General features: G+C 39.2%; 1 protein-coding gene across 6 annotated transcripts; it reads left to right on the forward strand.

Annotated features, from left to right (window-relative positions):
• The first annotated feature begins 202 nt into the window (after positions 1-202).
• sytl2a (synaptotagmin-like 2a) lies at positions 203-21,128 on the forward strand. Of its 6 annotated transcripts, none has more exons than XM_067607233.1 (19): positions 203-1,229; positions 4,327-4,714; positions 4,813-4,967; positions 8,575-8,698; positions 10,342-10,411; positions 10,509-10,617; positions 13,006-13,581; positions 14,497-16,551; positions 17,180-17,281; positions 17,461-17,517; positions 17,692-17,759; positions 17,915-18,019; positions 18,551-18,720; positions 18,906-19,008; positions 19,101-19,262; positions 19,349-19,445; positions 19,531-19,636; positions 19,933-20,138; positions 20,619-21,128. In XM_067607233.1, exons 2-19 carry the CDS (start codon positions 4,614-4,616, stop codon positions 20,765-20,767), a joined length of 4,515 nt encoding a protein of 1,504 aa, XP_067463334.1. In that variant the 5' UTR covers positions 203-1,229; positions 4,327-4,613; the 3' UTR covers positions 20,768-21,128. The 6 variants fall into 6 exon arrangements, with proteins under 6 accessions (XP_067463334.1, XP_067463337.1, XP_067463336.1 ...); XM_067607236.1 differs by having other exon boundaries at positions 14,497-14,574; XM_067607235.1 differs by having other exon boundaries at positions 13,006-13,521.
• The last annotated feature ends 355 nt before the right edge of the window (positions 21,129-21,483 follow it).

A 21,483-nucleotide genomic window follows, 5' to 3' on the forward strand; every position in this document is an offset into this window, starting at 1 on the left:
ATTTTTTGCCAATATCCGATATGCCAATATTTCCAACTCATCGTGGCCGATTACCAATGCCGATACCGATATATGCACATGCAGAAGGTGGCGGTAATGCACCTAATACGCTTGTTGCCAGTCATTCTAAACCAAAAAGAAGAAGTCCCCCCCCCCCCCCCCCCCCCCAAACAGAGTGGTACATCCTGTCAGCCGACGTGTTTCCTATCTGTGCAACCGAACACAGCAGCTCCCCGACAGACTGTTTCCACTTCACTCAACTGCCCGTCAGACCCACTGCTTCTTCCCGCTCTAACCTGGATAACAAACCGGGGCTCGGCGCACCGGTTGGATTCTGCGGAGGAAGCACCGGGACCGTCGGGGTGAAACAGTCTGTCGAGGGAAGCACAGTCAGGCGGCGGAGGAGAAGGCGACATAACGGCCTCTCATAATCGGCAGAATTTGCCGATGCCGATATTTCATTTTAAAGCTTTTATCGGCCGATACCGATGACATGCTGATAATATCGTGCATCCCTAATTTTATTTTAGTGGTTGTTAGTAGTTGCCTGACATGGTGGAAATGTGGTGAAAGAGGCCTGCAGTGGTTGTGTTCAGGTGTTTGATTCAGTGATTCAATAGCTGACCATTTTCATGCCTTTCAGTGTTTTCTCTGGTTGCAGTTTGTTTTAATGAAACAATATTTTATCATGAGGTATCTACTGGCCATTTTACTAGACTGATGCTAGGGACTTTATTTATTTTAGTCTTGATTGTCCATCTAATGTAATATCTGATGATGAGGATAATGGAATAACGTTTTTCATTTTCAGTGCAGTTTCTTGTAGAGTTTCAGGAACTGTATTCAAGCAGAAAACTGCCTAAAACGCATCAAAATAAAACACAAGGCCTGTAAGACAGAGAAGGTCAAATGACAGCACAGTGTAACAGTGTATTCAACAAGTCTCAATAAAGCAGAGAGGTCATGGACTACTACAGTTATGTTATGCTGTGGGATTTTTTTTCCAGACTGCCGTAATATTCAGTAGAGCAGGCTGGTTATATAGACAGGTGTGCTCCTTTCCAATAAAGACGGTAGAAAAAAAGAGTAAGCAGGCTGGAAGCAGACCTCCCAGGTCTGAGCTGTGCTGCTGCCTCCTGCTGCCTGTGTGTCTGCAGCTCCTCCCACCTGCAGCAGCTCAAGATCCAGTTGTAAATCAGTTTTCATTCCAGAAGGAGCAACAGTGAGAGGTGAGCTGACTGCTTTTTGACTTTACACTACAATACTGACTTTTCTGTGAATGATATACACCACTTTCCTCTGTGTGTTGTTGTAATGATCTAAGATGTCATCGTAGTTGTTTGAAAGTGACACTCAGTAAAAGTTACAGCAAAAGGAGACACCATTACTCTCTGATCCAAATGTGCAGTGATTGTGATCAGAGCAGCCAAATGTTTCAGTTTACTACAAAACTATAAGTTCATGTTATTTTCATATTATACAGATACTATAGCAGATTCCAGGTAGGTCACAAGCTATAAATTCAGTTACCAAAGTCACATTAAAACCTTCTATGGGAAAATTGATGTGGATTTTAAACAGGAAGTTGTGTAGTCTCTGATCCATCTACTCCAACAGTTGGAACATACTCTGTAACCCCCAGTTTTCTATTTTCTGCGTAAGAATTCAAATAATTACTTAACAACTAATTATCAAATCCAAATCCATGTTATCCATTTTAATCCTGTTTAACTCTGATCCCCAGCCAGCCTCGCTGGGCTGCACTCGACTGCTTGGATAGAAACATGCTGTTTGATGTTTTGGCTCTACTAGTATCTAAACATGTAGATAGTCAGGTGTTGAGTATATAATACAACAAAATCATTTTTCTACTGTAGAAAAAACCCTTTAAGAGACATTACTTCTAAAAGTCTTCAGTGGAAAAATACGAACCAGACACCGTTATTTACTGTTATTTTCAACAATTCTTTACATTAAAATCATGCATATTCATACTTAACAAATGCACAGTAAAATAACAATCTCACAGTCCTCTTCAGAGACCACAGAGCAGCTCTGCTGAAGCTGCTGGAGATTAACTGGTTTGTTTAGAAGTGGTTAAGGTTTGGTAGAGTGTTTCAAACAAGTAATCTTGTGGTCACTTCTCTAATCTTTAGGTCACTGTTACTGTTTGCTTTTTAATACTTAATTTCCACTTAGTATTCAGTCAGTGTGAAGGATCTGTGTTATCACTCCAGCTTTGAATCTTTAAACTCTCAGAGCTTTAAGTCTTTCTATTCTATTTTAAAAAGATGTTCGAAGTCTGACAGTGATGAGGAAATGAGTCAAGTCACAGCTACCACAACAAGGAAATACGTTATATATCCTTCAGGTAGACTTTATAGAAAACAGGACATGCAACATTCTTCTTTGTAAAGAAAGTGAGTACTTTATTGTTTCCACAAACCTGGCAGACATAACACAAACAATATTACTCTGATTCTTACAGCTCTAGTTTTAATGCAGCCTTGTATTATAGTGTAAGAGGTGGTTATATCTTTGCTGACTTGTATAATGAATTAGCAATGGGAGCCAACAACAGGACAAGCATAAGTACCAGTCTACTGATTGTCTCCATGGCAATCTGGATGGCATTTCCTGTGTCTCATGTGTGCTCTCAATGAAGCACTTTTTGAAACTGAACATAAAAAATTGCGAGTCAAATTTCCACAGTACTCTTTGATGTAGACGGACATGGACTATTGTTGGAACATGCAGACATTCCTCAGAAAGATTTTGACTTCTCTTAAAGGGAAAGCGGCAGCTTGGCAGAGATAAAAACCTGAAGCTGTAATGTCTATTGCATGTCCATTTGTGCATCATGCATTCTTTCATTTTTCTTGTTCCACTGAAGGACTGACTGTAGTCTATACTTTCAAACTGCAGCTGTTGATCTGTGTCCACAGCCTTACTGCCTTCTCTAAGGTTTATCACGTAGACATGTATCATAACCATGCCATCTTTTTCCCACACTGGTTGTGGTCGTGTGGCAGACAGAAGAATGACTAGCAGATGTAGTCAGGGGGAGGAGTGTTTTTTTGTGAGAATAGTCAGCAATGCGTCAGCATAACATGTCAAGGCAAAGGAGTGTTCATGTTCTATCAAGCTGCTGTGGTGGCTTGAATATCGAGCCATAAACTGTTACTCTGAACTCTAATGAGATGCGCCTTCACATTCAGGTTTTTACTTTGAATGTGAACAGGACAATGTGATTTTTAAGGAATGTGAATGAAAATAAATTCCCCCCTGAATGTGAGCACAACAACTGTACCAATGACTATCAAGATGTATGTAAGGATTGACAAAGTGGTGGAGGAAGTGCATATGCAGCCAGGAATAATCTGAACCTGTTGTGTATGGATTATTTGCTCTCTTTACCAGAGAAAACAAAATGGTTCAGGCTTGGTGAGGTTCTGAAAAACTAAATTCAAAACTTCTTTTACAAGTGGCTTTTAAACAGGAAGTTCCTCATGTCAACCCAAGTTACATTATCAATAATGCAATACAAATTACTACATAAATAATTCTGGATTATAAATCTATTGCACTCACCCACTTCCTGTTAGACAGTCTGGACCTTTAACCTAGAGGTAACATGGAGGTGGAGCACTTGCAACATTTGGTAACAACCAGAAATCATTAAACTGCACTCTACTATTCACTATGTTAACATAACTTAGCCTCAGAGGCTTAGGTCGCACAATGCAATGGTCATGGCTTAACCAAACAACTAGAACAACAAACTCTTTTTTGCCAGTTTGATGGAGTAGAATTATAGAACTGGAGATACTGGTGTGTTGTGGCCAATGTGCAACCTACTCTGCAGAGGGCACGAGTTAGCACTGTGACAATACAACATTAAGATAATATGTTAACTTGGGAGAATTGCTACATCTGTGAATGCTGTCAACCTTGCATTATCATCTTCTAATGTCTGATAATGAAAGGCATATAGTTGTAGGTTATGTTTTTTCCAGGTTTACAGCAACCATCAAGTGCTGCAATTAAATATTTTTCATTACCAATTATTTTCCTAATTAATTGTTTTGTCTATAATATGTCAGCCCAAAGTGAAAAATGACCTTAACATTGTCCCCAGGTGACATGTTCAAATACCTTTTTTTTGTCCAGCCAACAGTCAAAAAGAAAGTTATTACATTTGCTATCATAGAAGACCAACAAATATTCACATTGGAGAAGATGGAACCAGTGAACTTTAGGGCATTTTTGCTTAAAAAAAAAAACTTTTAACAGAATTCACCCTCAATTTGTGCTATTTTCTTTCAGGTTCAAAGTTGTCTACAAAGGGTCAAACATGGCTGCAGAAAACATCGTCAGCTGAAGGAAAATATATCTAAAACCAGCAAAGCTCCAGGGGAGTAAATGAGAGAAAGCGCCTTAATCACAGTCTCAACATGATCATTTGGTGTGGATAAAGCACAGATCACCCAGCTTGCGTAAACCACTGACAGAACAAAACAAGACCTTTGGGAGCTTCAAGAAGAACCATATGAACTAGTGATGTTCTACCACTAGACACATATTCAAAGAGGCAGGAAGCAGCAGTAGTCACCATGATTGACCTGAGTTTCCTAACCGAGGAGGAGCAGGAGACCATCCGGGCTGTGCTAAGAAGAGATGCTGAGCTGAAGAAGTCTGAGGAGCAGCGTGTCCAGTGAGTTCCTGCTGCCATGTTAAAACAGAGAATTTAGAAATTAATGTTCTGAATAGTGAAGTAGTGTCTATACATCTTCCTCTGATGTGTGCATGCAGGAACCTACAGAGGACAGTGAGTGATAGGGGCCAGCTGAGGTACCTGACTGGAGAATGGTTCTACGAGACCAAGCAGCTTCGCCATCAGGATCGCATCCATGGCTCCGACATCATCAGGGCCTCCATGAAGCACACATATAAACCGCTGACTATATGTGAGTCCACTGTGTCTTGCATTATTTCTCTCTTTCATGAGCACTTTTCAAATGAACATAATGTCTTTAAAAGGAAGCTGTCTTTGAGAGAACTGTGTTTCCCAAAATTATTTTTTCTCCCTTTTAATTTTAATTTTAATTAGTTAATAACATGGGCTTTTAACTTTACATTTTTAGCCCACTAATCATAAGGAGGAACAGTAAGAACACCAAAGTTGTGTCTCCATTTTCCATCCATCCTGCTTTTCTGGTGTGTAATGAACATTATAGGCTGACAAAGTGGATACCGCAGCTTTAGATGTAGTCTCGTCTCTGTGTTCCTATATTGTGCTCACTTCAGTAAATGTAACAGAAACCAGTGTTTACATTGGTCAGTCATATGCTTTGGATTACTATTGGGAAACTTTCAAGTGAGTGGGCTCTTTAGTATCCTAGTAGAGATAGCTCTATTGTACAGTGATGCTGTGGGTCAGCTGTCATGACTTTTCATATCACTGGCTCTTTAAAACCCAGGATCCTCCATGTGATTTTCCTTTACTCACAGGTGGAACTCATCCCACTATGGCTAGCTTTTTAAACAGCTTTTTTTTAAAAAAAAAAAAATCACATCATAGTTCTTGTCTCATGTGACCCCAAAAGACCCTCTTCTTTTTAACACAACAAAACGTGTCAAACTGAGTGGAATCCTTGAAATCTCTTTTTTTCTCAAGTCACTGGGGTTCATGAGGCTGTGATAATCCTCAAGATCAACACAGGGCATTTTAAACAAAAGGTCGGAGCAAAGAAAAAATGGCGTTACAAAGACTTCTTAAATCATTACACATGAATGAACCTAGGCTCTGCAAAGGTTTGGCAGTCAAACATGTACTTTGTAATAAAAAAAAAATCATATGCACTGTGGAACTGAAATGACAAAATAGCATCTTTTTGCCGTATTTGTTGCATGATGAAATATTACAGTGATAGAAGCAAGTAAGCACCTATTTCAACCATACATTGAAAACATGTTTTTTCTCTAATGCTATCAGCAGATCAGCAGAGAACTAACTAGCTAGCTAGCAAACAAACTCCTGAGTTGTCTATTATAGTGGTTCCCTGGACAAATCCTGCTGCTCTGATCCTATTTTAAATCAGTTGTGGATTTCCACTCAAGAGACTGACTATTTGCACCAATATATTTGGATCAACACTATCAACATGCCATGTGAAGATTGCCAGCTCCTCCAGAGAGCCAACAGGGATATCACCAACGTCAAGGAAGATATCCATTGACACTCCAAAGAACTGCAAGAGAAGGGCTCTCTGTTGTCCAGCTTTATTGACATCACAGGTACACAGGCTAGAAAGATCACAGTCATGAATTTGGCTGTCTCGGACACTGTCCTCTAGGATCCGGTGTTGTGTCTGTGGCAGTCCTCCTGCTCAACTGCTAGACTATCATACTTTCTATCACATAGACTAAGAAACTCCCTGAGGAGACTGACACACAACACCAAGAGCTGCCATACAGAAGCGCTAAGTCTTGATGAGGCGTCTATTTACAAAAACTCTCGGTTCAAGTCAGGGCACTGTGTGCTCACATACTCAACTATACATGTCCTAGTCAGAAAGAGAACCAATATGCATTTTTCAGAGAACACTGGTGACGTTTTTAATTCAATGGGAAACTTTGTTATCTTTCAACCTGGACCCTATTTTCTCATCTTTTTCTGTCTAAGTGACTAATGAGGACAACAATTTTTGAAATTGGTCCAGTATTGAGCGAGAGCGCTTCAGCCTGCAGCCATGAAACGGGCTGCAATGTAATCCCTTGGGGCAATTGTGCACCGTCAATGACTTCTGTGCTAATCACAGCACTGACACAGTTCTCATTAAGGTTTTAAATGACATACGCCTTAATACCGATACACACAAAACATCAGCCCCAGTGTTATTGGGCCTTAGTGCAGCCTTTGAAGCTGTTGATCATAACATAATAATACACAGACTGGAACATTGGGTTGGATTTTCAGTTACGGTTATCAAGTGGCTAGATCATACTTACAAAACAGGAACTTTTTTGTTTCCATTGGAAACTATGCCTCAACACCAACATCTTTGACCAGTGGTGTCCCCCAGGGGTTGATCATAGGGCCTTTATTATTCAACCTTTATATGCGCCTGCTTGGACAAATCATTAAAGACAATAAGATTTCTTATCATAGCTACGCTGATGACACCCAAATTTACTTAGCCCTCTCACCTAACGACTTTGGTCTCTTTGCTTAACAGCTGGATGTCTCAAAGAATCTTATTTGGGAAAAATAAGGAGAAGCTCATTGTCACTCATCTTGACACAAAAGAACTTAAAGCGAGTTCCACTTCCACTTTTCATGTCGCACCACCGTGTTTCTTCTGTAATACAGAATGGACAAACCAAACACTGGCTCTAGAGAGGACCTTTCATGTTTTTCACAAGTTTTGTGGCCACCGTAGGTTCTCCTACACGTTTGGAAGGGGAGGGGGAGGGGGAGGGATATTCACCTTGTTCCAATCTGCAACCTCACCGCTTGATGCCACTAAATTCTACACACTGGACCTTTAATTGATTACAATCTCAGTTTTAAAAAGCATGTGAAAGCAATAACTAAATCAGCTTTTACCACCTCAAAAGCATAGCCAAACTTAGAGGCCTTATGTCAACACATGATTTAGAAAAACTCATTCATGCTTTTATGTCCAGTAGGGTTGACCACTGCAATGGTCTTTTCACAGGCCTTCCTATAAATTCAAAAAGCTTGTACAAAATGCAGCTGCGAGAGTTCTTACAAAAACCAAAAGAACCAACAACATTACTCTGATACTTAAGTCCTTACTATTGCTTCTGGTAAGTCGCAGAATTGACTTTAAAGCATTGCTGCTTGTTTATAAATCACTTAATGGAGCAGGACCAAAATATCTTTCAGATATGTTTTAGCAGTACATTCCTGCTAGACTTCTCAGATCACTGGATAGAGGTGAAGAGATCGAATGCACTCTTCCTTTTTAATCTTTCATGTGTTCTTTTAACAGTTTTAATGCACTTCACCTTTTTTTCTTTTATCTGCTCATTTGTAAAGCACTTTGAATTACCAATATGTATGATTTGTGCTTTGTAAATAAACTTGCCTTGCCTTGCCTACCTGTACAGTAACATGTGTTCTCTCTGTGAGCACCCCCCGCAAGTAGCTTAATTTACTCATGCAGGATAAATGAAGTGATGTGAAGATAAGGCTTAGAATCTTATTTCCTCACATTGAGTGACTCACTCAAACAGGCAAAAACATGTTGAAAATTGTTCTAAAGCTTCTCCTTTGGAAGAGCCTTTAGTGAGCGGTTGCATGGTGTCGGTACACAAACTTAAACAGAAAATTAGATCACACAAACTCATAGTGTTTATGCACCTCTGTAACCTCCATGTTAGCTGTATATGTCTACAAGTCAGGAGGATGATGATGTATAATTACTGAGTTGTGTTTACATGAATCTGTAAGGTAATTCTTAAGTTATGTCTTAATGGGTAGAGATAGTATGTGTTACAATGAATGGTGGACTTTCTTTAAAAGTAGTTGTGTGTTGTGTACTGCAGTGGAGCTCTCCCAGATACTGCCTGAGAAGCCCAGTTTTGTCAGCAGTGAAAATAAGGAGGTGTTCGTCCCACCTGTTCTCTGTGGACTCCTTCAGGAGCCTCACATGCAGCTGGGCCATGAAAGGTGAGTATAGAGAACCAAAGCAGGAAGTCATTCAAGTCTGCAGATTTTTCAGCCATGAATTCTGCAAGAAAACACTTTACACATATTAGGAGTGTTTATGAGTTTTGATGTTTTAATTTAATGTCCCCCCCCAATAGTATTAATTCTGCTGAAGTCAGGTTTCACTGTGTCTTTCACTATTAAGCATCACTCATCTTTACTTTGTCCATGTGTAGTGATTAATCCACAGAGAATTATCACCAATTCTGCAGTTTCCCTCAGCCAGATGGAGCTTTTAGTGTCTTTCAGCTCATCGTTTTAGTGTCTCACTCATCATGTTGTTTTAAAGGATAAGGCTGATGATATTCTATATTGTTGTTATTGTCAACAAATCACATGTGCAGACCCAAAGCCACAATCTCTTAATGCTGTGTGAATCACAAATGTATAATTTCTGTCTCCTTCATAAATGGCTCAGTAATTTCCTGAGATGATGAACAGATGGTCACTGTACTTTTGACACTGTACGTTTGAACAATAGGAAGTAGTGTGTCTGTTGGCGACTATTTTCAGTGGTGGATGAATCCACATTTGGTTCTCTCGTCAGTATTTCTGACAGCAGGAAGGTGTGTGTGGGACTGAGAGAAAAGAAACGACAGTGTAATGAAGGAACATGTCACACAGTGACAGCTCTGTGGCACACAGGAATAAGATATATCAGGCTTTTGATAGCCACACAATACTTGTTAGATCAGTTCATTGTTGGTTTGGCTCTGCACATGGAATGTGTTGATAATAAGAAAAATATAGAATATCAACAGACTTATGCTTTAAAAAGAAAAGTGCAATAACAGAGGAATTTTAAGAGGAAAGGAGATTTTACACAATATATGCTTTACAAACAATGCCTTTTATTGTAGCACTTCAGCATTGTTAGCAATTGAGATGGCTTCATTTTTGTGCATTATTTTTTTAAATTCTCCTGCTTGCTGTAGTTTTAAATAACCCCCAAAATAGAAATGTGAAAGCATGTACACATCTAGACCTCAAAACGTCCACACAGCATAAACAAAACATATGATCTGTGTTGTCTGTTATGAGCGGCATCACATGCTGAGCTAGTAGTGTCGAGTATTTGGGTGTGATCGCTGGCGAGTGGAGCCGTGCACACAGTAAATAGATACTTAGTAATTGGCCCCCGTAGTTCTCAGTAATCTTCTTATAAGGTCAGGTCTCACATGTTCATGTTTTCCACTGCTTCTGAGCAGCACTCATATTTATAAATATTATATACATTCTGTACTGTCTTTAGTTTCAAACTCCATGTTAGATTATGTGAGGACCTGCCTCATCTTATGTTTGTCTGTTTGCCTGTTACACGTTTACTGAAAGGTTTTGCTGCAGCTTGCGTAGGCATTTGCAGTGAAAATAACCAGACCACAGGAATTGTGTAGGTAATGAGATTATAATTCCACTGACCATTGACCAAAACGTGTCCGTTATATAGAAAGGAGTGTAATACACCTAAAATGAGCATGCAGATTTTCCAAATCAAGATTGAATTAATCAATGAAATCATGAAATACTCAGAAAGTTTGAGATTGCACATCCTATCTTCAGAAACTGTCAACACATAGTAGTGAAATATCTGTTTGTTCTACCAGGAATCAGAACCAGAACCCTTATGAAACGCCTCAAGAGACACCTAAACCAGTTTTACTGTCGCCCACAAAGGTAGGAGCCTGTCTAGAGAAACCAAAACATTGAAAAAATGTCCATGCCTCAGTGTGTTGCAGGTATTAAATGTTTCAATCTTCCTCTTTTATTGAAGCAGCGAAAAAATCCATTCAACAGTGAACTTGTTACACCTCACAATTTTGAAGAAAAGGACAATCAGTTATTGGACGGAGCAGTGGATCAAACCCAGACACCAAATGAGGGTGAGTATATGATATAATATAAACATTAGTTTGTGCTATTTCATACATATGGGTATGAGTGGATTACTTCATCCATTGTGTTCTAATGACAAATCCTGTGTTATGTTTTGAATTGAGTGGCCTGTTCGATGGACAAATCATGAAACCAATGTAAGTGTGGTTCTAGTGATCCAGGTGTGTGGGTTCTCTGCGCTTCACCTGTTTCAAACTTTCCTGTAAACAGCATGTTGGCATGAGCAGGTGTTGCATGGCAGTCAAAAGCATGTACTGGCTTATCATTTCTAACAATTTGATCATCAGAATTAATTTCATCCTGTTTTTGCTGCATTATTTTGAAAAGGCAGGAAAAACAAAAATACAAATAGCTCAAGAACCACAGCCAGGGAGTATATATTACAGTGATGACTCACTGAAGTCTTTATATTTCTTCCAATATTTGTCAGTGTGTTTTCTCACAATTACTGTGAAATGAGCCAGTGATCCGGGTCCAGAGATTTTCCCAAGGGTTGTCAAAGTGAAGGCAAGTCCAAATACACGAGGCTGCCAGACTAGCCAGGGGATTACACAGAAATACATTCCAAGGCTTTAATCTGCACTGCATGACTTGTGGCTGCTGGAAATATTTCACAGGAACTATGAAAACAATGTTTATGAGAGTGATATTATACCATAACAAGGAAAAAGCAGACACAAACTATGGCAGTTAAGACAAGGCAAAATAAATCAACTGGTTAGCTAACACCTATCTATACTGAAAAGTGTACCACTGTATTCATGTATGCACATGCATCTATGTGCCTGCTGTACACAATGAGATCTTGCAATACTGGGTAAACTTAAAGCTGCTATGATCATGATTCATATTAAGGCTATAATATGTAACTATTCTGCATTGAAAACAACTAGACCTATGTTATATATTTTGTTGAGTTGTGTACTTACATTATCTCAAATGTTTGCAACAATTTTCAAACACAGAGAAATCAGTAATTTTAATCTATAACAGTCTGTTTCATTTGGTCACCTGTCAATGGCGTCATACCCCCTCTACCAAAGAGTATATGTGCGCAAGTTGTATGCATCAGCGTTGTGGTTTTCCACAGAGTACACCAAAGAGTATACACATACGAGATCATATGTTGCCATTGTGGTTGCCCGCCAGAAACTGTCATAAATTGACTTTTATTAATTTTTAAGCCACATTTTTGTAATAAACGTTTTAGATCTTGGTCGTTTTTAACTGTATCTTTCAATCAGATGAAGGATTTTAGTCGTCGGACGTCTAGATCTTAAGTTATCAGAGAAACAAGCTGGACAACTCCCATGATCCTACGCTGCTTCACAACATCCCACTCCATCTTTTGTTATTGTTTTGATTGAGAGACCCTTAGTGGCAGAAATTGCACATTGTGTGTTTAACAATGGATGAAATGATATAAGTGATGTGAAAGGTATCACTGGTAGAGACGAACCCACAAACAATTATTACCACCTTTGCAGTTCCCCTCAGCTTTATGGAGGATTTTATTGTCTTTCAGCCCCTTGTTTTGTTTTTTTCTTCAACTTAATTGTCTTGATTAACTCTCAGTATTCTTATCAGTGTTATTTTCAGCAGCAGGCAGCTGTTTTCAGTAAAAAGCTCAGATAAACCTGTCAGCACCATTACTACTACCACTACTACCAGCACCAAAAGCTGACAGACACATGTAGCAACTAGCTGGTGAACATAGTATATGAACATAGCATTTAGCAGCTAAAGAGCCAGATATTTCCCTCAGGAGTTGGCAGAGACCAAATCAGAACTAGGTAGAGTGACTATTGTGCACCAGGTGGACACAAACACAACTCTAAATGAAAGCTAATGTATCTGCTGGATGTTACAGACAGCTGTTTGCTAACAGTTCCCCATGTAAACTTACAAGTTGATCAGTCAGTGTTGTGTTGTCAGCTTGCCACCACTGCCCCCTAATGGCCAAAAAACATCAATTAATGTAAGTTTGATATTTGCATAACTGGGGCAGATTTTGTTCCTCGATCATTGATGCAAGACATTCCAATCAGCACAGTAGACTGTTTCTGGAAATTGTGTAGCAATAATTTGACAGCTTGATTTTCAAATAAACAGTAATGAGATTTATAGGTAAAGTATATCCCAAAACACTCAACTCTTTAGGCATGAGGTGGTGCATGAATAAGGAGAGACTTGGATGGTTTTGAAGATGATTCTGTGTTTGATGTTTGATGTGAACTGGTGGTGTCGCTGAAGGACAGCAGTGATCAAATTGTCAGTATTTTTTAAAAACACTTATCCTCAAGAGAATAACAAAAAACACACAGCTGAAGTGCTGTTGGTTAATATAGTGTTCATTCTGTTTTCGTTTCTTTCAGAGCCTTTACCATCATCTGACAGCTGCGTTTCTCATGCAACTAACCTAAAACCAGACCCTAATGATAGCCCTGACACCCAGAATGCATCTGTTTCCATGCCAATGCCTGAAAACCAAGCAGTCTGTACCAGTTCTCAGGACTGTTTCCTTGAGGTAGATAGGTCAGCGGGCAGACAGATTATATCTGCTGCTCCACGGGGCATCCTCAAGCGCTTGTCCACCTCTAGCTCCACAGACTCCCTGCTCTCTCGCCTGGATCTGCAGAGTCCAGTTAGTCTGGATTCTCCCACTGAGACCTGGATAGACAGGAAGCAGGTGAGGTTCAGCTCCACAGTGAGTCGGAGTGGAGTGGAGTGGCAGGATGGGAAGGAGCTAGGTGAGCATAGTTTGCTGGACGTCGACTTGATCGTTTCTTCTGAGACGGAAAACAACAGTAACCTTGAGAATGATGGCAGAACTACTACTACTGGCACACATAGGCCTTTACTCACACAGAGTCAAGCGGATTTACAGGAAGGTGAGCTCAGTTGCAAAAACCTCCAAAAGCAAGATCCTGGCCAACACCAGGTCTTTGGTGGTAAGAGTTTTATTTAAAACCAGTATTTGAACTAAACTGCTAATCAATATGTCAAGTCAAACTAACAACCAATTACTTCATAGACATCAGACAAGCATATGCAAAAAAATATTTTCACATTCATCCTGCTTATGCATATTCTTGCATGCAGTAAAATTTTGTGTAATTATATATGACTGCTTATGGAGCTTGGTGGACAGCTAGGAAACATCTATTTTTATTTGGCTTTACTGCACCTTGCTTTGGCATTATAAGTAATATTATTTATATTATTTATGTCAACATTTATCTACAATTTTTCCATTAATATCTCATGTAATGTGTTGGACTTTTTTTTGCCTCAGTATATTACTGTGAAACTAAGTGTGACATTGCTGATCCCTGAGATATGAGAGAGGCCAAAGTGTTGCTTTAATAATCTACTAATTGAATTTGATCCACAATTGGAGTTCATTGGTTATTTCAGTATCATATGTTATACATTGTTATACTCATATTACAGTATAATGCAACCTCTGACATTGTTAAATTGTACATTTAGGTCAAGGGGGAATTCTTGAAGCCACTATGTGTAGATTTTCTGTGTTTGTACAGCATGTGTAAATTTATTCTGAAGGCATATAGATTTGCAATACAACTGGAAAACTAGTTTAGTATTGCTTTCTGCCACAGTGTGTTTTATACCACTGTACTAGTAGGGCCCACCAAAGTGGCACATTTTCAAATCTTTTGCATAATGGCCTTTGAAATGCTCTCAGAAATAACATATGGCATGTAATTATGATACTGAATGTCCCACTTCATTTGACACTGATATACCAAGACATACTGTACATGTAACCTTAATGACACTGTGTGGTGTTTAGCAGATGTAATATCCATGAATGCTCCAACGGGTGGTTGCTGTCTTTGCAGATCTCTCTGAGCACCTTGAGCTTACAGAGCTCCTGAGCCCTCCAGTGTCCAGCCTTGTTTCAGCTGAGCAGGAGTCAGGTAAGCCTGTTCACCTGGATACACAGCCTGAAGAAGACCGTCACTCTCAGGCTGAGGTTACAGACTGGCCCACTGGACACAGCATTCATCAACAAAAGCTGCCTGAACAAAGCACTGACATTTCTGCCGGGGCCACTTCAGAGACCAAGCCGTCAACTAATGGCAGCTCAAAGAGTTCATCTCATGCTGTTTCACCAAAGCCTAAACAAAGACTGCTTGGAATTTTTAGAAGAGAGAAAGAGAAAACTGCTCAAGTACAGGGTCCACAGAAGGAACAGGTGAACATATTTAAGAAGAAAGAACCAGAAAATCTCTCCAAAGATGCTGCAGATATGACCATGGACAAACTTGCAAGTGTCAAACAAGAAGATAAACCTCCTGAGATGACAGAGGTCAGAACACTACAACTTACAGCGCTGCAGAATACTCCATTTAAAGAAATAATGACTTCAGTAGATTCAGACACTCAGCAGGAGACACAAGAGGATAAAGTTGTTAAGTTTCCAGAAGGACTATCCAATTTGAAAGCATTCTGGGAGAGAGAAAACAGCAGTCCCAAAATAATATTTACCAGAGAGCAGGTGAGACATGAAGACATCACCAAAACAGGAATAGAAGCTTCACATGGCCCTCAAAATGTTCAGACTAACTCTGATGTTCAGACTGAATGTAGCATGTTAGTAGATTTATCAAAAGAAGACGGTACATACAGGGCCAATCCTGTCCTCATCTATGAGGAGACAGATGATTCTTTAACGGGTTCAATAACAGAGTCACCAATTCTTGAACCACAGGAAAACGTCACCACTCCTGTACCTTCTCTAGCTTGCAACAGTCAAAAGCAAGAGAGGGACATACCAGTTCCCCTTCACAGGCAGTCAATGTCCAGTCCTCAAGAGGAAGGGCCAGCCAACATCAGTGAGCTTAAGAATTTTTGGGAGAAGGAGTATACAGGACCCAGGATAATTGCTGCAAGAGTCAAGGAAACCTCAAGTAGTACAATACATAATAACAAAGTGGCTCCCCCTCAGTCTGACCTGTCCTTAGATAGCAGAGAGAAGTCTGAGGAAGATGCACAAACTTCTCCATACACAACCAAGTCCAATGTCTCTAAATCACTGAAAGTGACCGACAAGGGCTTTGTCAGTCAGAGTCCAGATAGATCACAGCTGAGGAGTTCTGTTACTGCTGGGGATGTACAGTCAACATGTCACCCACATCAAGTCATGGCTGAGTCTCAAGAAAGGCCCCTCAGTCCTAGCAAATCCCAAACTCCAAGATCCAAGGAGCAAGAGGATGAAGTCAGGAGGAGTCCGTCTAAAACCTGCCACCCGAGGGTCCTACCAAGAGAATCCTCAAGTCCCAAGAGATCCAGGCTGGAAAGCTCTCCCTTGAAAACTTTTCCAATAGACATTAACCCCCAAACCAAGGAAATTGAGGAACAACTAGGAAAGCCAACTCCAGCGCCAAGACAGAGGAAGAGTCCCTCACATGAAGCGAAGCAGACAGACACTAAACCTAACACAGAGCTCACCTCTCATCCTCTACCTTTAGATCGAGAATGCAAAGAAGTTTATTTTGGTAACTTTAAAACACAAGAAAGTAGTTTAGGCTCCTCCATGGCTTCACAATCCAGAAAAGCTTCAGAGAAGAAGTTGGGAACCTTTACACGTCTTGCTAGATCTTTCATCCCTCAAGATTTTCAGCACTACCTTGGGCCTCACGAGAAAGCCCACGTCCCTTCTTTTCACCAAGACAAAGCTGCTCAAGAGTCTCATGTAAACCCTTCAACTGCTGAGAGTGATGGAGTGCACAGACCACAGAGCGCTCTCAAAGACTATGTGGGAAACCAGAGCGACATTCCCACAGAGGGGAATTTGTCTAGAACCAGTTCTTGGATTGTGCAAAATAAAGACGGAAACTTCAGCCAAGACACAACAACTGGGGCCTGGTCTTTGTCTCGGGCAAGTTCAGGCAGTGAGCTTTTGAATTCTCTCTCTACTTACATTTCTTCAAGATGATGATTGAAAAATGGAATCCACAGTGATTTGTTTCTGAACAAATCATGTGAAATTATCACATTAACATTGCATTACAAATCATGTCAAATTAACACATTAACATTACAGTGAGTCTGATTTAATTGAGAATTTGTACTTGGAAATGCTCACCCTGACAAATCCTTCAAATTTCAAACTCTTTGCCATTCTTTTTCCTCTTCAAGTGTATCTTTAGCTGTCTTTTTAACCAGAGTAAATAACTCCACCTTTTGTGATTGACAAGCTGCTGATGCAGTAGTTTGTTTCAAACTGGTCGTAGTTGTCATCAGTATTCCTCTTAATTCACCACTCACAATAAAATAAAAACTCTGTAAAATCATGTTCCTATAGTGTGTACTCTGATGTTCTTTTCCATCTTTTCAACATCCTAAGCTGATTTACTGGGCATGATGCTTCTCTTAAGTGTCTGACCAAAAATACAAAAGCAATATTATACTTGGTTTCTACTTACTGAAGCAATATAGTTTCTACTACATATGCTTAGTAAATCAGAAACTCTGTGTTGAGAGTATTTTCCAGAGTTGATTTTGTCTCGTTTGTGGCAGGTTATGATGATAATTCTAGCCCTGCTATGTCAGCTCTGAAACGATTATCTTCAAGGACCACATCCTCATCCAAAAGTCTGGAAAACCTCATTTCACAAACAAGTAACAGAGCTTTTCTTCTTCAGATACTGCACCTTCAGACAGCTGATAAAACTCTGGTGTATTAGCAGTACATTATTTCTGCAAAAATCTGGATTTTTTTTTTAATACTTTACATGGTATATAACTTTTTATGGGAGTAGTATGTATAAAAACAGTCTCCTGGCTTTATTTCTTCTTAGGAGAAGAGAGGAACAACAATGCCTCCAGAGAACAAATGAATCTAAGTGTGGATGATGGTAAATATGTGGTCCTCTCTATATACACATACAGTATATCAGGACATACACAGGCTGAGTACAGATATAAACATGCAATGAGTACACTTCTGAGATACAGAAAAAGTTAATATATGTCACTGGAGGAGATTTAAAGTCATATCTTTCTTCCATTTTCTTCACATCCACCCTCAGCCTCTTCACTCTTCAACTCAAAGCAGATGAAAAGCAGCGTGTCGGTTCCTGTTCTTCAGCAGGATGAGGTAATAATTAACTGTTCAGTTGGTGAACTGATACATTAATCCTTTTTACTTCATACAAAAGAGCTAAATGTTCTTATGAACTTTTTATAATCTTTCTGTGACTAATTTTTTATGTTTCCGTTTGTCTTTTATCTGTTTCTCTCTGATATTATCAGACGGACAGTGACAGCACTTTTGAGAATACCTCAGGCTGGAGAAGAAACACAGGCAGCTCCACATCTAACATAAGTCTCTCCTCTGGGATGGCCTCCATGTCGTCTGTACGTACACATGCAGTTCATTAGATAATACATGTTTCTGATAAATATGCACAGGCACATTGCAGCTTGTGAGCCCCATCAGGGTAAAGATGTTAACTTCAAGATTGTTTTTTTATCTTTTTAGTTTGGTAAATTTAATCTCAGTCTTTAATTGATTTTTATGGATTTTCTCTACCTTTATGTATCTATTTTATATATTTGTATATCAGTGATTATATTGATTATTGTTCAAATTTTTAACAAGATTTATTTTTTAACTTAGCTCTTTTAGCATTTTCACTTTTCAAACATCAGTAGGCAAAACATTTTTCCTCTCCTTCGATTATAGAAAATAGTTGTAAAAAGTAGTAGAGCAAAATGTGACATAGTCATTGTAGTTATCGATGGGTGCTGTAAAGTTTGCTTAAGCAAGAAAAAGATGGTCAAGGTTTTTTTTTTTGCTACATGTCATCATGTTCACTTTTCATAAACAGTGAGTTCAAACCAAAGAGGATGGTGTTTTCTCTCTTCTGTTGTGTTGTGAATGAGCAGGTCAGCGGCAGCATCAGCAGCATTTACCCTGTTGACTTTGGTGACATTGAAGTCCAGGGAAGCATCCAGTTTGCTGTGAACTACATCCAGAAGCTTGGAGAGTTTCACATCTTTGTGGTGCACTGCAGGGATCTGGCTGTAGCCGACACCAAGAAGAACCGCTCTGACCCGTAAGTGCTTGCAACGTACTGTTTTATTATCAAAAAGGCAAAGGTGGAACAACTGTCACATCATTATCCAGTGATATTTGTACTTCAGAGGTTAGACTACAAATATCTATCTGTTATTTGAAGTTTCTAATATTTTACTCTGTGTTCTAGTCTGGAATAGGAACATAGCTATGCTTTTTTTGCAGGTATGTGAAATGTTACCTTCTTCCTGACAAAACAAAGCTAGGAAAGAGAAAAACCACCGTGAGAAAGAAGTCTTTAAACCCCAATTACAATGAAATCCTCAGGGTAAGAATGACATATTTAGTCTTTTACTAATTTCTTACCACTTGTATTACATATTTTACAAACATTTTTGTTGCCTATTTGTCTTTTCATAGTTTAAAATCATAATGGAGGTGTTGAAAACTCAGAGTTTGAACATTTCTGTGTGGCACAACGACACTTTTGGACGAAACAGCTTCCTGGGTGAGGTGGACCTGGATCTGTCAGAATGGGACTTCAGCAACACACAGATAAATGAATTTGCATTAAAACCCAGGGTAAATGATTCTTTTCTGTATGTAGTCTGTGTGTATTTTAGAAGTGATTTGATTGGACAGTTCCTTACCTCAGCTCGATCCTTTAGGTGTCAGCACAGATTTCAACACCTTCTCCTTCCTGTCTGATGGACAGCAGAGGACAGATGAGAGTAGCCCTGAGATTCCTGCCACAGACGTCTCACAGTAAGCTAATGACTCTGTTTTTATAAATTCTTTCCTTTCAGTTTCATCATTATGATCACTTATTGTGGTCTGACTGCATCCACAGGCAAGACAACATCTAGGATGGAGACTGGTGAGGTGCAGATTTGGGTGAAAGACTGCAAGAATCTTTCACCAGTCAGAGGAGTGATCATTGATCCATTTGTGAAATGGTAGGATGTCCTGTAAACTTTCAGCCACATTTAAATAAATAAATCAAACAATATGAAATAAATAATTATATGAAAAAATAGTGTGAGAAAAAGCAGGATGAAATGGCATTTCATAATAATGACCTGAGTTTTTTTTTTTTTTTAAATAAATTCAGACTTTTATGGTTATTATTTATTCATATGATTACTTATAGGGCTGCAACTAATGATTATTTTTATTAGCGACTCATCTGACAATAATTTTCCCTGTATTTTTAAATTAATAAATGATCTTTATTTCCTTCCCTCCACCGCAGTGGCGTACTTCCTGACACGAGCCGGAAAAGCCGACAAAAGACCCGGGTGGTGAAGAGGACGGCCAACCCCATGTTCAACCACACCATGGTGTATGATGGCTTCCGGCCGGAGGACCTCAGAGAGGCCTGTGTAGAGATCACAGTGTGGGATCACGACCGACTGAACAACCGTTACATCGGTGGTCTTAGACTTGGGCTAGGGACAGGTGAGATTCCACTTCACTGTCACTTCAACATGTTTACACCTGCAGTCTGGATGCTGTAGATATATGAGAAGTAATTTACAGCAGGTTTTAATGTGGGAATTTGGTTATACTAATTACAATCAGTGATGGCATAAGTGGCATACATTCATTCAGTCACTGGAACTGTGGTATAATATGAGATCTGGATGTGGATATGCTGTCCAGATAAAGAACAAACCTGTCATCTTCTCACATTAACACCACTGTTTACGCACTTGTGTCCTCTGGAGATTAACATTCTCATCACAGTGAGGGTTGTTTGCATTTATGCCTTGATTTTATACAGTATATATAACAGCTGCATAAGACATGCAAAACTCAGACAGCATCTAATGCCACATGACGTGCAAATGGAGTCTTTATTTCTGCCTTACATTCAAATATATGAGTTTCTAATGTTACCTTCATATCAATAAAATGACTTCTGTGCTTTCTGTGCAGGGAGGAGTTATGGGGTGGAAGTGGCTTGGATGGATTCGACGACAGATGAAGCAAATTTATGGCAGAGGATGTTGCAGTCTGATGGTGAATGGGTGGAGGATGTCTTACCTCTGAGAATGTTGGTGATGGCAAAAAGCATGTCAAAGTGAGAGTGTATAAAATGTACTGATAAACATTATGAGAACAAGCTGATTGGATCAACATACTATACACTACAATATCAATGCCTTAATGAGCAATGTGTATGTATAATTGATAATCATTGTGTAAGTTACTCACTCAAACTACTTTAGTGTGTATAGTCCAGACTACATCAAAAAAAGTTAATTATTTATGAATATGAAACAAACTAGGACAGAAGATCAAATCTAAGTTATAAAACATACAAATTGTTTTGATCTGAAAATAAGTTTGATCTGAGCACTGATGATTTGTATATAGTCCTGTTGTTCTATAATGTAATTACTGCAATAAGCAATTTTGTCTCAATAAACAGGATATTAATGCCACTTGTTTTTTGTTTGTTTGTTTGTTTTGGCAAAAATAATGGCGTCATTAGAGGTTCAGATTCATATTAGAAAAGTCAACACTTAGAGGTATTACTAGAGACAGTATAGTTGAGTTATAGATGGGGGCATATTAGCAGCAGATATGATAATAACTATCATCAATTGTTATTATATCTACCACATTCACCCATGAAGCAGCAGTCATCTTATCAGGTTTCCGGTAGTTTTCCAAGACATTCAGAGTTGTGTACAGAAGCTACAGAGTCAGATTATTACTTTACTACAGCAGGCTTTGATATGAGATTTTAAATTTTAAACAAGCCTACAGTTCTGCTGTGAAGTCTTCTACAGTCATC

This window comes from Thunnus thynnus, chromosome 13, assembly GCF_963924715.1.
Source record: "Thunnus thynnus chromosome 13, fThuThy2.1, whole genome shotgun sequence".
NCBI lineage: Eukaryota > Metazoa > Chordata > Actinopteri > Scombriformes > Scombridae > Thunnus > Thunnus thynnus.

Coding starts and splice junctions, on each gene's coding strand:
- sytl2a (XM_067607233.1), top strand. CDS start 4,614: ATGATTGACCTGAGTTTCCTAACCGAGGAGGAGCAGGAGACCATCCGG. Junction 17,518..17,691: donor GAATCTAAGTGTGGATGATG/GTAAATATGTGG, acceptor ATCCACCCTCAG/CCTCTTCACTCTTCAACTCA. Junction 20,139..20,618: donor TAGACTTGGGCTAGGGACAG/GTGAGATTCCAC, acceptor CTTTCTGTGCAG/GGAGGAGTTATGGGGTGGAA.